The sequence below is a fragment of the Protopterus annectens genome, chromosome 17.part0, assembly GCF_019279795.1.
Source record: "Protopterus annectens isolate FY-2018-M chromosome 17.part0, PAN1.0, whole genome shotgun sequence".
NCBI classification, from domain to species: Eukaryota; Metazoa; Chordata; order Ceratodontiformes; family Protopteridae; genus Protopterus; species Protopterus annectens.
This window is the reverse complement of record NC_056751.1, coordinates 103,668,060-103,684,768: the sequence shown is the minus strand read 5'-3', so window position 1 is coordinate 103,684,768 and position 16,709 is coordinate 103,668,060. Positions and strand designations below refer to the sequence as shown.

The following is a 16,709-nucleotide window of genomic DNA, read 5'->3' as shown; positions in this document are numbered from 1 at the left end:
TATATATAACTTCGACGTCGCACTAAACACGGAAAGACAGAAAACCCACCGCCACACATTCCACACCCCCTTGCACAAACACACATCACATACATACAAACACTACCACTCTCCATACTTACACACACACACTCTAACCCACACCTAAAACTTCGCAAAACACTCACATACTCTCAAACTCTCCCCAAAACCCTTAAACATAACACTTATCTAATGCGCCACCACCACCGTGGGCTCAGCATTTCCGGGTTCGACATTCTGCAGTTTTGCACAACTGCAGATTTGATACTTTTGTCTTGAAATACTGAAATTAGACATTTCAGTATTACAAAGGGGACCTATATATATATCCTATATATATATATATATATATATATATATATATATACACACACATATATATATATATATATATATATATATATGTGTGTGTGTGTGAGTGTAAAGAATAAAAATAAACTATGACAAATAGTAATAGTATTGAAAAGTGAAAACACTTAGACCAGAGCTTGCTTCAGAATCTCCTTCATCTCCTTCGCAGAGCAACAAACAAGATCTGAGGAAGTTAGGGAGCTGTATTATGGGTGAGGGAGAATGCCCACGAGCTTTGCTGAGGCCCTCGAGCTTTTTAAATGGCCGAGATGGATTGGTTCTGAACCATCAGTGAGAATAAAGGCGAGTGACAACATCACATCATATGTTTCATTGTCTATTTAGTAATGCAAATAATATTGGACCATCTCTCAAGGTGTGCAATTAACAGTTCAAATATCAGAGACTATTTTCTTCAACAGCAGCTCAGGTTTCACCTAATGTCATGCAACAGTTTGTAAATCACTTGGATTTTGAAGTATTAAGTACATATGGAAATCTTCCTTATTTTCATAACTTCTAACAAACTAGCAATATTTCCATAACAGTGTAATATAAACCAGTATTGTCAGTGAACTGCCCTTTCTCTCACACTGTTTCACACAACATAACTTGATAAAATGTAGGTCTTTCAGTTATGAAAATATGGACATAAATATGAATAAGTGGCAAAGATTAACTTCTCCACTGCAGGGTATCCTAGACTAACAATCTTAATGTCATTTTGTTAATAACTCCTTGCCTCTTCTAATCTATAATTAACTGGTAAGTCACTTAAAGAAGTCAGACCCCAAAAAAAGTTCTGAATGCCATAAGGAGTTATAGGTGTGAAATGTAACTATACGAAACGCATTATAGGTTCGAGTGAGATAAGGGCCCCTCAGCCTCTAACTTTACTGTCTCTCAACTAATACCCATTATATTCAAATTCTCCACTCTCCCGTGCCACATAAACCTGAAATATTATCATGTAAAATATGTATTTCTCTCTCAACTGTTGCTACATTTACTAATAGCAGCTGTACGGTATTTGTTATATATTACCTTCTCTTCCATTTTTGGTACATACAACTTACTGTCTTCTCTGTTGCACTGTTTTTCTTCTGTATCAATTATTTCACCCAGGAAGTACCTGCAAATGATCCATTGTGATCAGTGTAGAATCCCAGTAAAAAAATGTCAAATAAAATAGAATAAACTAAGAAAAAAATGTGAGCTAAATGGAGAATGGAGTGCAACAGTTGTGTCTGGATGTATGAAGACGCCCTTTGTAATGCTGCCCGAGGGACAGGATAAACTACAGGAATACTGATGCAAGACACCACGAGGAATAGAAAATTCAAATGCTAAATTCTAACTAATTTTGTTCCATTTTATCTTATAAAATTGGATCCTTTATCTGTTGCCCATTAAGTCTGCTTGGGTGAAACTGTTTCCTTAACTGCTTCAAATGTTAATGTTTTCATGCATTTTTTAAACGCCTGCAGAAGTTCTATTGACAGCAAAGTTTAATCATAAATCCTCAAAAGCACAAACGGTACTCCACAGTCACGAACTAAACCAAACTTCACATATTTAACAAAATAATAAACAAGTCCAAGTCATTTTACTGAAAACTCCACAGACAAACACTTTTGTTCTTATTCTTAATAATTTAAGATAACGATTTTGCTACAACTTAAATAATTCTAAAAACACATCACCACAACAGCTGTTCACACATCCCGTTTCAGCCAATAAAAATTCCCATTTTCTATAAAAACTCTATAGGCACTCTAAACTATTAAATAATAAAGCAATAAACCATGTACTTAAAAATATATTAATGACTAATTATATAAAAAAAAAAAATCTCTCTCTCTCATATATATATATATATATATATGTATATCACACACACACACACACACACATATATATATATATATATATATATATATATATATATATATATATATATATATATATATATATATATACACACACACACATATACACACACATGCGTGCACATACATTTTTTATCTGACTAAAGATTTCAGCTTCAACAGACGACTTATGGAAACTTGGTCATTTAACCCTGGCAATGACAATGCAGATTTTTACATTTTTATATACATTTTCATGCAGCTTCCTTTACCTCAAACAGAGAATCTGTGTACAGATGATCTTTTTCTCTTTGGTGAACACTTTCCTTCACAAATTGTGAAGTACCATCTTGCTTCTTTACAGACTTTCCCTTTAAATTAAAACAGAAACCTCTTTTATTACAGGTACAACAATTTTACAAAAAAAAAAAAAATATATATATATACACAAAAGTATGTGGTGGTTATAGGTTTTAGCTCACAATCAGACATCAGAGAAATGTTATAACCCCAGATATTGTTTTCATCTTTTGTGTGCCTACAATACTCCAAGTTTTGATGCAGTTGCAGGAAACATGGCACCATAATTACATATTTCACAAATAAAAGGGGAACTCTAATTACAAACACCATATACCCGACTTTTATGTTATTAACCCATCAATCACAGCTGATAATATATTAACCCAGCCTAGTGAATGTATGCAATTAATGACATTATATAATGGAATATCTTAGCTCCTAGTGTAGCACACTGCACTCCAAAGAGGAGGTCAAATCTGTTATATCCCACTATCAAGTTTGATATTTGCATTGGAAAGAGACCTGTACAGTTGCTGAATACCTTTAGCTTACTCACACCTACAGCTCTTGATGCTTTCACCACTGCTTCACTCCTAGGTGTGAGCTGCTTTGTTTCATTTAAGTCTTAAAGCACTTTAAAGACAGGTGACACACACACACAGCACTTTTATATAGTGAAATTTAGCTGCAGTACTAGATTTGTGGTATTCAGTGCCACAGCAAAGCAATTTAAATGCTGTAAAATGATTTTAACCAAACAGGGAAAACAAACACCTGCTTTACGTGTTCAGTTAAAATCCCTTTTCAAACTTAAATTTTCTTTGGAAGATCCAGCCTGCTATTAAGCAGGAAAGCAACACCTCAGTAACTAATTAGCATCAAGTGCAAGTTAAACTATCACCACTATTACTGTCACTATATGCTAAAACATATAATAAATTTGTAGTGCATGGAGCTCTGTGATTACACTAATCTCAAAAAAGATACATCAGTTAAACGTTGCTGTAGTACAAGACAGTACAGTTATGTACACTTACCATAAATGTAGATGCTCGAGTGTATTCACTGTTGCAGTCATTACATTTGGGTAATCTGCTGGCAGGTTGCCCTCAGTCGGCCTGATTAACAAAGTCTTGGGTCCTGCGTCAGTTGTTGTCCCTTCTTCCATGATGTCAGGTCGTCAGGGTATAAAACATGCAGCCGACACCATTACATACGTTTTTCTTGCCCCAGATGTCAGGTGCCCCCCTAATGGGGAGTAAATAAACAAAAACACAAAGGTATACCTCCAGCAAAAAGCAAATACACTAAAAAGGCTTTTAAGCATAGTAAAGGAAAGTAGAGGTATAGCCAGAAAAAGTTAGGGGGCTGGAGGAAGGGTAACCAGGACTGCATCAGTGAATACACTCAAACATCTGCATTTATGATAAGTGTACACAACTGTACTATGTTCTACGTGTTTCACTGTTGCAGTCATTACATTTGGGTAGATTCCCAAAGCTATGGTTGGGAGGAGGAGTTTATATAGCATTAGGGCCAGCAAGACAGCAGTGGCAAAGCCAGCTCTGGATTTAGAGAAAATTGGTAAATGATAATGCTTGGTGAAAGTATGTACAGAGCTCCAAGTAGCAGCTTCTAGGATGTCCCTGGTAGGAACACCTCTGAGAAAGGCTGCAGAAGTAGATGCAGCCCTGGTAGAGTGAGATCTGGTCCCCTGGGGGATAGGTTTTCCATGGTGCTTATAGCAGAAATGAATGCAATGGCTTATCCATTTAGAAATGGTTTGTTTTGAAATAGCCTTCCCCTGTGCCCCTGCAGCAAATGCTACCAGCAGTTGTTCAGATTTTCTTCGAGGTATAGTCCTGTCCAAGTAGAATCTAAGTTGTCTGTGCACATCCAAGGACTGCAGAATCCGTTCCCCTTTGTTCTGCGGATTGGGAAAGAAGGTTGGCAAATGAATGGACTGATTAACAGCCACACTGTATACCACCTTGGGCATGAAGAATGGACTGGTCCTGAGTGATACCATGTCTGCATGAAAGATGATGAAAGGCTTCACTGCCATAAGGGCCTGTAATTCAGATATCCTTCTAGCTGAAGTGATTGCTAAAAAGAAGGCTGTTTTCCAAGAAAGACATTTTAAGTCTGCAGTAGCAGCTGGCTTGAAAGGAGGTAGAGTGAGTTTCTCCAAAACAAAGTTAAGGTTCCAGGCAGGGGTTGGAGCTCTCCTGGGTGATCTCAAGTTTTTTGCCCCTCTGAGATACTGCTTGAGAAGAGGATGCGAAAAGAGGGACGGTTCTGTGTTATAATGAGCTGAAATAGCTGAGGCGTTGATTTTAATGGAGGAAAAAGATAGGCCCTTGTGAAGCATCTCAGTTAAGTATTGCAAAATCTGAGGTAAATTGGGCGCTGCTGTGCTCATCCCTTGAGACTGGTTCCAGGCACAGAATATTTTATATTTGTCAGCATAAGATTTTCTAGTACTAGGTCTCCTTGCCTTCAAGATGACATCCATCACAGGTTTGCTGAGGGATGATAAGGGTGAATTTAAGTGATTAGCCAGGCTGAAAGTTTCAATGTTGGAAGCTGAGGGTGCAGAAGTTGGTTCTCCTGCTGAGATAGCAGGGAAGGGGTCTGAGGCAGGTGCCATGGAGATAACTGCGAGACACTGCGCAGGAGGGGGTACCAGTGTTGGCGCGACCAGTCTGGAGCAATCAAGATCATCCTTGGTTTGTCCTGTTTGACTTTTAGTAGAACTTTGGAGAGCAGAGGCAGAGGGGGGAAGGCGTAGACTGATAGGTTTTTCCAGCTGAAGGACAGAGCATCCACTTTCCAGGCTTGTTTGTGAGGAGTCCTTGTGCAAAACTTGTCCAACTGGTAGTTCTGGGGAGAGGCAGAGAGACCTATGTCTGGGCTCCCCCATTCGCTTGTCAACATGTTGAAAATCATTGGTTCCAATTTCCACTCGTGTGGGTCCATGAGGTTTCTGCTTAGTCCGTCTGCCAGTGTATTCAATTTTCCTAGCAGGAATTAAGCTTGTAGGTGCACAGCTCAAGGCTGTGTTTTATAATGCCATGGCTAGTCTGCAGAGGGGGAAGGAATGTGTACCCCTCTGCTTGTTGTACCACATAACTGTGGTGTTGTCCGTGTTTACCATTAGTTGTCCTGGAAGAATGTAGTCCTTGAAGGCTGTCAGAGCATTCTGTACAAGCTAACATTTCTTTTTGATTGATATGTAGGTGCATTTGATTTGGGTTCCATTTTCCCTGAATGCACTTCCCTGCAAGGTGAGCCTCCCATGCATAGTCTGATGCATCTGTAGTTAGGGTTTGGGCAGCAGGGGGTAGTGTGAATGGTAGTCCCTTGTTTTGGTGACAGGCTTCTGCCCACCAGAGGAACTCAAGGTGGAGGCAAGGTATGATAGGAATCATTGTTTCCAGACTGTGATAATGTTGACCCCATACACTTTTTAGATACCACTGTAGTTTCCTCATATTCAGTCTTGCATATGAAATTAGAAGAATGCAGGAGGCCATGAACCCCAAGGCTTGCAGTATTTGTCTTGCAGATAGCAGGGTGCTTGTGACCACTTGTTTGAAGTAGGTTACCAAACAAATTTGCTTTCCTGGTGTGAGGAAAGCCATCTGGGCAGCTGTATTCAAGCTTGCACCCAGGAATGTAATTTGTTAACAGGGTACCAGTTGTGATTTCTTTTCGTTTATGGTGTACCCCAGACAAGTTAGAACCCCTTTTACAAATGCCAGATGATTTAAAAGTATGCCCTGGTTTTCTGCCTGAATTAGACAATCGTCCAGGTATGGATATATTTGAATATTTCTTTGCCTGCAAAATGCAATAACTGGAGCCAGGCACTTTGTGATACCCTGGGCGAAGTAGACAAGCCAAAGGGCAGTGCAAAGAACTGATAATGCGAGTAGCCTGCTTTGAAGCTTAGGAATCTTCTGCAAGATTCCCTGATTGGGATGTGCAGGTATGCTTCATTTAAATCTAGTGTTTCCAACCAGGCATCTTTGCCTAGCATAGGAAGTAACTGAAGAGTCAGCATCTTGAATTTTGGAATCTCCAGAAAGGTGTTTAAAGTAGACAGGTCCAGGACTGGACGCCATGATTTGTCTATTCTGGGTACCAGAAAAAGCCTGGCGTAGAAACCTTGTCCCTTTTCCTCTTCTGGTATCACTTGAATAGCCCCCATGCTTAAGAGGGAAAGTACTTGTTTTTGAGCCTCTGCCCACTGATTTGGTGTTGGCAACGTGTGGAAATGAAATCTGTATCCCTGGGACACTATTTAAAACCCATTTGTCCTGGGTTATAAGTTCCCAGTTCCTTGCATGAAGAGCAATCTTTCCCCCCAAAGGGTGGGTCAAAAGATAAGTGCTTGGGAATTTTAAAAGCAAGTCATTGAGACTGTTTACCATAGGGGGGTGTCTTGTTATTTCCAGATTTGGAAGTGGAGGCCCCCCACTGCTTAGTTCTGAGAGTCCCCTGGGACTGAAACCTGGGGGTTTTGCTGTGTATGGGTTTGGCTTGAGAAGACCTGGAAGGAACTGGAAAGGACCAATTCTTAGAAGGCCAGTGCCTACTAAATCTTGGAGGTTGCACTTGTAAAAAATCTTTAACAGTTTGCATGGATTTAGCTCATCTTCCATCTTTTTGAGAATTTCTTCAGCCTTGTTGCCAGGCAGGCGGTCCTGATTTAAATGAGCATCCAACCATTTAGCTTTAACATGATCAGGCAAAGATTGCTCCTGAAGCCAAGCATGCCTTCTAAGTACAAACCCAGTAACAGCAGCCCTGCAAGAGGCCTCTAAAGAATCAAAACCACATTGCAAAGTATGTTTTGCAACTTGTTCAGCAGAATGCATTAAATCCTGTAAATCTTTATTTTCCACACAGTCAGGAATTATCATTTTCTGTTTAAGCAGTCCAATTATGCTGTTGATATTTTAACATATGAAATTGGCAGTTTAAAGCTCTGATTGCCAAGGTTGCAGAAGTATAAACCTTTTTACCCCATCTATCCAGCACCCTGGAGTCTCTATCGGAAGGGGTAGAACTTTTAGCAGCAGAAGCATTTATGCCCTTAGGCCCCTGAGAAATAGTCTCTGGATCTGCAACAGGATTTTTGAAAAGGAACTTGTGGGACTCAGGAACCCTGTAGTATCTGTCAGGTTTACTAGGAGCCGGAGGCAAAGAATCAGGGGCCAAACTGAATTCCGAGAACACATCAACAATGTCTAGTACAGGAGGTACAGCCAAAGGCCTATGCTGAGGTAGAAGGAGGAAATCCCTAAGTCTCTTTTTTGAATCAGAAAATTCCTGGCTTTCCCAGTGGAAATGCTCCCTTAAAGTATGTAAAGTTTCCCCAAAAGAAAAATCCTCAGGTGGGGAAGCAGAGGGAATGGAATCCTCTGCATCAGAATACTCATAAGTAGGTATGGGCAAATCCAGGTCATCAGAAGACTCAGAAGAAACAGAATCCTGATCAGAAGATTCATAATCAAGCTGAGCCCTAGGCCTCTTTTTTTTGGGGGGGGGGGGTTACTATCCCTGATTAGAGTTATTAGATCTTCAGCCATTTTTATCATTTGCTTTTTAGGCATAGGGGCCTGAGCATGTGGCCTGGGAGTCGTTTTTAGACATGGATCGAGATTTAGGCCTTAGTAATGAAGGCAGTGTCGATTTAATATGCAAGTCTGTAGGCCTGAATACACTCTCAGACGCCGGTGCCTGCACAGCGGCTCCGGACCCATCCAAGGTAGAGACATCCGCGGGTTCCATAGTTGAAGTATCTCGCAGCATACCGGACTCCAAATGGGTCTCAGTAGAAGCCTGTGAATCAGAAGTAGCGTGTATCAGGGGCTGCAAAAGCACCTCACTGAGTACCGGCGAACTGGCGACTGGCTTAGGAGAAGCATCGTCGGCAGTTTTGGACCTCAGCAGCCTGTCTCTGTCTTTATCTTTGCGTTTTTTTTGGAATCCTAGTAGTCGGATGGCTAACTGATGACATTTCTGGATAATTAAACCGAGAACCGAAATATTAAGAGGCAAAAATATACCGATGACAGATAGTTCGCTGATTAAATAAAGCACAAAACCGACAGCAAGGTACTTTGTGGTCTGGGCCTAGGCAAGGCATACAGTACGAATGAAAATATTTATGAGGTATTTGCTTTCCACAAGTAATGCAATTATTAACTTTTACTGACATTGGTAAGGAGCAAGAAAAAGTTTCCCCAATAGGGTACTTAGCTTTAAGTTGAAGACTTTGGTTCTGAAACTCGAAAATGAAAATTTCAGGAGTCGGCCAACTGGCACTTGCGAACTGCTTCTGCTTCGGGCACCGCTCGGCAAGAAAGACTGATGTAATGGCGTCGGCTGCATGTTTTATACCCCTGACTTCATGGAAGGGGCAGCAAGTGACGCAGGACCCAAGACTTTGTTAATCAGGCCGACTGAGGGCAACCTGCCAGCAGATTACCCAAATGTAATGACTGCAACAGTGAAACACGAAGAGCATCTGACCTTAACAAATGTAAAGAACCCTCTGCTTAACTTGCTAAGATTAGGTCTCATGCAAGGCTATAAAATCTGCCAGTACTGACCAACAAAGATAAAGGCAGAATAGAAAACAGATCTGTTTCTTCCTGCTGTCCATACTGGTAACATGTCCCTAACTTCATGTTATAAACTTATAAACTGATTAGAACAACAGGATGCATGTTTGCCTGCATTTTCTGAAGGATGTGAAGTATGAAACTGAAATGTATGTCATTATTTTGTGAATTTAATCCTCAGTAATTTGTCTGAAAACCACAGATTTTATAAGGAAGAGATCAGACATGAGACAAAAATCTTGATTGTTGACAGTAATGGGAACTGACAGTGCTTGCTAAATGCTTTACAGCTTTCATAGCTTGTAAAACAGTATTTTTTAATAACTAGTAGAGCATGGAGCATAAAGAGATCCATGCACTACAATGAATTATGAATGGGTCTAAAATCCTAACCTTTGTGTGTTCTCGACATGAATACCAGGATTCACTTTTTGAGCTTCACTCTCGAGGTGAATTTCTTGTCATTCATGTCATAAACACACAATAAGCAGGTTATGATCAGCAACCTCTATTTTTGACTGTGTTACTCACCATTCAAAAAGTCACACACAGTTTTGGAAACACAACTCATTTACTTTACTGTAAAACACTTTGCCCGTCCAAGAATTTAAAGTAACATCCTTGAATTATACACCTGTGCCACAGTTAAAACAGGAGAAACTGCAGGGAACTGATGTACTATTGCTACGTCACCTTATTCAGTGGCATGTATGTAATGTACCTTAGTCCAGTCTTGTTGACTTACACCAGCCCAGACAGGCAGACATATGTGGCAAGGAATTTAAATAATACAATATACTTTCTTAAAAATAAAAGATATTTCTTATTTTACACACTGCCACTTTATAATAGTAATAAGGCAATGCAAAAATATGGGGTAAACTATGAATTACCCACTCCATGCTGTGGTGTAATAGTTAATTACATAATACTGTACACATAACTAATGACACTGAAATATTTGTTGCTCTCCAAATCTGCACATTATAACTCAAAGGTATTGCTTTCGGAGACTGCTTTTACCATGTAACAGCAACATTTCCCCAAAAAGTGTGTGTATCTCAGCCATTCTGTATAACTAACTGACTAAGTGATGCAGTATGGCTTTTAATGCCACACAACTTATAAAAGCAACTACAAGTAACGTGTAACTCTGAAATTGCAAAGCTGCCATAATTCTGGAGTGAACTACAGTTACAGAGGTACCTGGTGTTACATTAGCTGTGTAAGTGAGCAATGATGTTCTGAGCTTTGAGCTGCACGCTTACATTACCGAACTGAAAGCCTTTTCTTAGCAGTTCTTACATGCCTCCTGCACCATGCTGACATGCCTCATACACAAAATATTAGATGTGACAGAAACAAGAAGGGTGGCCCTTTGTCTTCATAGTTCTTTTACTCAGAAATCTATAAATTGGAGGAGGCGGCTTTGAGGAAGATCCTCCAAGACAACAGATGAGAAAAGAGACAATGTACATCAGATCCACTGATAGGTTGTCATACAGCACTAAAACAAAACAAAAAGATGAAATTAAGGGTGCATCTGGTAAATGTGTGGAAACAAAGACAAGGAAGTACTCTGAGTGTAGGTAATCTTTGAAAGGGTCTCATGACGTGGATGGAAATAAAGGCACATTTCTTCTCTTCTCAAGTAGCCATTTGCTTAAATCTTAAGAAATATGCTTGGGGACATACAGACAGCATAGCCTACAAATCAGGTATCTTTCTCCCACAGACAAAGGGAGGGGCACACATACCTAAAGATCAACTGTTGTGGTTAGCACTAGCCCACATGCAATGTCTTAATTCTGGAGGCTTCTCTGCAGTGGGTAGAACAAATGAGCAGACTTCCAAGCAATAAACACATACAAAACCTCAATTGTGTGGCAACAGCAAAAAGAGAAAACTACATCCTGAAGTATTAAAATAGCTAAATGATGCTCGGCTTCTGCAGTGGTGGCCCAAAATATAGCAAGTGGCCACAGTTCAAAGGTTTGTCATAAAAATATCCTTAAAGCAAGCACTCAAAGCAGCCTACCCCCAGAGAACTGATCATACATTATACTGGCCTACAGCCTGTTAGTTAGCTGATGAATAAAAAATAATGACACAGACAATCTACTTGAAAAGTGACTAGCAAGCAAAGAGAAGTAAATATGAAAAAGTGTCTATCCTATTCTTCTGCCTTAGGATTGAATAGAGGAGGCCACACAGATTTACATTTGTGAAAATAGAGAAGGAAGGGGACTAAATGGAAAGTAAAAACTGAGAACTTCTTCCATGATAAACCACGCATAAGCCTAGTGAAAGGTTTCCTGCCAGCATAAAGAAGTTCAGTATTTCACTGAAGATCTGCTGGAATCACAGGGACTATTACAGCAGTCACATTTTGAGCTGGATGTGCTCATTTTGGCAAAATGCTGAAAACCTTAGTTCTTGGATGGGAATCTTTCCAAGACAGGACAGAATAAATACATCCCAGAGCCACAGAAAAAAAGACTTGAATTTCTACATGAAAACTCACTAGCAGATGAAGAGCAAGGGGAAAAGGACGACAGGCACAGTGGAATGTTTACCTCCAGTCTATGGAAAAATGCATCTACTACTACCCATGTTGCACTATCCTGTTGGATAAAGCAGATCTTGGGGAACCTGTATCCTCTAACTACAATCAAATTTCCACAGTATCTTACTCTCAGAAAACAATACTGATGATTCTGCTTGGAAACCAAAGCTCCAGGAGAGAAAGTACAGTTATGTAAAATCTTACCATAAGAGTAAATGTCATTCTGTTCACTGTTGTATTCTTTACAACAGGGATCCTATGCCTAGGGCAGCCTGATGTCCAGCCAGTATACCAAAGCCTTTAGGTTGGAATGGAAACACCAAACATCAGGAGTATGCTCCCTGGGCAAGAAGTAAGGCATAAAGGTAATGTCCAGACGTACCATCCTCAGAACTGAAAAAGCTCCAGTTGGAATGGCAGCCTAAGGATATCATCAGGTAACAGGCACATCCAAAAGGAAAAAGAACCAGGGAGAAGAGGGAGGGAGGCAGTGAATACTGCAACAGTGAAGAGAAGGACATCATCTGTTATGGTAAAATATGACAATTGTACTATGTCCTTCCATATCACTATTGCAGTATTCTTTATAATAGGGAGAGTACAACAGCTGAGTAAGAAGACTGGGAGGCAGTGCCTTCTAGGAAGCCATGGAGAATAGCCCTGGCAAAACCAGCTCTGGCCCTAGAAATTGTATGCAATTTATAGTGCTTGATAAAGTATGCACAGAAGTACAGGCAGCTATCTCAAGAATAGAATTAGTATCCAAACCCTTGTGAAAAGCACAAGAAGAAGCCACAACCCCAGTAAAATGAGCCTTAACAGAAGAAGGAAGGCTCTTCCCATGAAAAGAATATCAATGAGGGATGGCTTTAGATACCCAAAAAGAAACGGTTTGCTTAGAAACAGCCAAACCTAAAGACCTAGGATGAAAAGAAACAATTCACATTTATGAAAAGCTTTGGTCTTATCCAAATAAAATCTGAGTAGTCTATGCAAATCCAAGGTGTGCAAAACCTTCTTACTAGCAGACTGCAGAGAAGGGAAAAAGGTGGGTAAATGAATACACTGATTAAGAGAGAACTCATTAACCACCTTGAGCATAAAAGAAGGATTAGTATAAAGGGACACCTTGTCTTTATGAAAAACTGAAAAAGGAGGCACAGCCATAAGGGCTTGCAACTCAGACACCCATCTGGCAGAAGTAAGGGTCAAAAGAAGAACAGTTTTCCAAGAACAATGCTGTAGGGAAGCCGAAGCAGCAGGCTCAAAAGGAGCATGGATCAATTTTTCTAAAATAAAATTATGGTCCCAGGAAAGAGGGACAGGCTTTGTGTGAAGGACGCATTTAAGAAACTGTTTGGTCTCAAATCTAGAGGCCAAAGGGGGAGTCAAGGGCAGACAAGCATAGATAGCTGATAGGCGGGGCCTTCACAGAAGAATATGACAATCCAGCATTGAGCAATTCACACAAATAAGATAGAACCAAAGGAACATCCACAGTAAGTGGATCTAGGTTATGAGAAAGACATCAAACAGAAATCTCTTCCATTTGGACAAATACATTTTTCTTGTAGTGGGTTTCCTGGCCTCCTGCAAGACCCTAAGCATGTCCTCAGAAAAAAAATGTTTATTAAGAGGTTCAAAACCTTATCACCTGCAATGTCAGTTGAAGAGTGGACAGGTGGGGAAGGATGACAGACCCCTTGTCTTGCATGAGTAAGTCCACCCGGTAAGGTAACTTGTGATGACTTCCCTTGGTTAAATGCAAAAGAGGGAACCAATGCTATCTGGGCCAAAAGGCAGTTACCAGCAAGATTTTGGGAGCATTCTGCTTTTATCTTGAACAGGACCTTTGGAATGAGAGAAAGGGGTGGAAAGGCATAAAGAAACATCCCCTTACAAGAAAAAGAGAGGGCTTCCACCTTCCAGGCCAGAGAACATGGGACTCTGGCACAAAAAATAAGTTGTTTGTTCAGAAGGGAAGCAAATAAATCTACTTAAGGAGTATCCCACAGGTGGTTAATGTCCAGAAATAGATCCCTGTGAAGTATCCATTCATGGGATTGTGTTATGGGCCTGCTCAATCTGCCACTATGATCTGATCGGAGGGAATGTAAATTGCCCGAAGGGCAGGCTGATTAGGATAATTCCTTTGAAACTTGGGAAGCGGTGAAACAAAAATGCTTCAACTCCTGTAAGGCATTACCCTTTTCTTGCAGGGACTTTAAACACCTCTGCAGCAGCAGTACCAAACAAATGCTTATTATCCAGAAGAGCATCTATCAGTTTAGCCTTGATATCATTAGGCAAAGGCTGAAGTGTGAGACAGGAATGCCTCCTCAAAACAGAGGAAGAGGCAGCAGCAGGCCTACATGAAGTTTTAGCTGCATTTAATGGAATGGTGAGCAACTTGGGAGGATGTTCCTAACAAGGCAAGACCACAGACCTACCCTTCAGAATCAAGATCTGAAATGGCTTGACAGGCCTGAGACAATACAGCCAAGACAGCTGGGATATGTGTGTCTGATAGTTCACAGCTCTAAAAAGTTAGGGTAGCAGAAGTATACATCTTCTTACTTAGCTTCTCCATGGTTCTGCTGTTCTTATCAGAGGGAAGCAACTTAGCCGAAGGCAGCAAAGTGGAAGGTTTATCAGAAGCCACTGACACCACAGAAGCATCAGCAGAGGGACACTTATAAAGAAACTTGCAGTCATCAAGCATGTCATAAAACGTATCAGGTTTCTTGGCAGCAGGGTGTTGGGAGTCAGGAGCCTTAGAAGCAGTGGAAGAAGCATCCAGCAGGGTAGCAAGAACTAGAGGAACAGCAGAGGGCCTAGGAGACTCCAACTGCTGAAGCTCACAGTACCTCTTCTGAACATCAGTCACCTGAGCACAGTCCCATTTGAAAAATTCCATCATTCTAGAAATAGTATCACCAAACCAAATCTCCTCAAAAGGAGCGTCAGGACCGAGAGACTCTTCTTCAGAACCATGGTTTAATGGAGAAGTAATCTGAGAGGAATAAGTAAGTGATTTCATCAGAATCAGCATCATCGTCAGAGGAATCCTGCTCCCTAGGCCTCTTAAGAGGGATAGAAGACCAAAGAAGAGCAGGAACAGAAACCCCTGTGAAGGCTTCAGAGCCAGACCTTGAGTGAAGTTTTGCCATTCACTCTGAGGATCCTTAGGAGCAGACAAAATGTGCTTAGTCTTCTGCTTCTTTTTGATTGGTATGTCAGCCTTAAGCAATTTAGGACTTTCTGACCCGACAACATTCTGTAATGGTAGTCGGAATCTCTGCCCTCACCAATATCTGAGGAACCTTTGGTACTTATAAGCCACGATTCCCCCTGTACATCTGAAGCAGATGTCTGCAAGGCCTCCATGGAAGTGTGTGGAGTCAGATCCATGCCAGCCTCTGAAGCAGTTGCTGCAGAGAAATCAGAGAAGGAAACAAGACAATCCACTTGGCTTTCAGCAGCCTCAGGAGAGATGTCTACTAGAGGTGGTACAGCCGAAGAATCCTACCACAGTGTCTTCAACCAACAGTTTAAAGTGGTATTTCTCTGAATAAATCACAAAGGAAGAAAGCAGACTATGCAATGTCTTATGGATGAAAGCTTGACAAATCTCATAAGATGTATGGTTGTGTGAAGCGCCTAAACAGAACAAACACTGTTTGTGATCTTTATGGGGAATCTGTCTCCCGCACTGGCATTTCCCCCTTTCTGGATGACATGAAACTACCAACCAGAACAAGGCAAAACAAGGATAAGAAAATTAAAAAAAAAAACAACAGGGCGCTTATCTGAAATCAGTTTGGTAACCAGCAAATGAACAAATGTTCATACCAATGATCAATGAAGGCATCTGGACTGATGGCAAAGAGGTTCTGAGGATGGTACATCGATGGCAAAGAGGTTCTGAGGATGGTACATCCAGACGTCACCTTTATGCCACACTCAGTGTGTGGGGAGCATACTTGTGATGTACGGTGCACCCATTACAACCAAAAGGCTTTGGTATATTGACTGGATGTTGGGTTGTCCTACGCATGGGATCTGTATTGTACATTATACTGCAAAAGTGATATGGAAGGACATCTGGTATTGTGACTGAAAGTGCCCACTAGAATGTTCAGTTCTATGATATAGAGAACTCTACCAGGATCATGTCTTGGATTGCTGGTAGATCCCCAAAACTTGTATCACTTCTTGGTAGAAAGGTAGAAGTTAATATCAAACAACCTCTTTTTAAAAGCCATTCCTGCAGCCGATGCACTGCAGCTGAATATAGATATTTACATCACTTCAAAGATAAAACCAGCACTTTGATTGCTATTAGCCAGCATCTATTACAATGTGCCCAGTTAAGAAGTTTAGGACTTGCTACAGCTTAGAAGGTCAGAACAGGAATCCCAAGATAATGGTCAAGGAAAAGGTGTGTGCAAGCCTACAACAAGTCCTATCGACCAGAAAATTGAACTTGGCTAGACCTCTTCAGGATTAAGTAGGTTCTTTTTTTTGATTATCATTTTGGTGAAGTGGCTGAGTAATGTTTCTGTTGAATTGTTTTCTATTTGACACAGTTCAATGTAAAATTCTTTATAATATATATATATATATTTTTTTTTACAGTTTAAATTATAAATTACTCATACACTTATAAATGAACATACCCAATAAACCTTACATATAGACTACCACAATAATGCATTTTTTTCATACACATTTATACACACTGGCACAATGGATAGTATTGTTGTCTCATAGCAACAGGATCCCTGGTTCGATTCTTGGCTGTGGTGCCTTGTGTGTGCAGTCTGCATGTCCACCCTGTGTCTGCGTGGATTTCCTCTGGGTGCTCTGGTTTCCTCCTGCATTCCAAAGACATGCAGTAGGTGAACTGGGCACTCTAAATTAGCCATACGTGCGTGTGAGGTTTGGAAGAACTATCAAGGCAGG

The 16,709-nt window shown here is 40.6% G+C and overlaps 1 protein-coding gene across 1 annotated transcript in view; it reads right to left on the bottom strand.

Annotated features, from left to right (window-relative positions):
- The window catches only part of WRN (WRN RecQ like helicase), a 2,579,924-nt gene that overhangs the window by 215,886 nt on the left and 2,347,329 nt on the right, over positions 1-16,709 (bottom strand). The window contains 1 exon segment of the mRNA XM_044059154.1: positions 2,513-2,611. Within this exon segment, the coding sequence (XP_043915089.1) occupies positions 2,513-2,611 (99 nt within the window).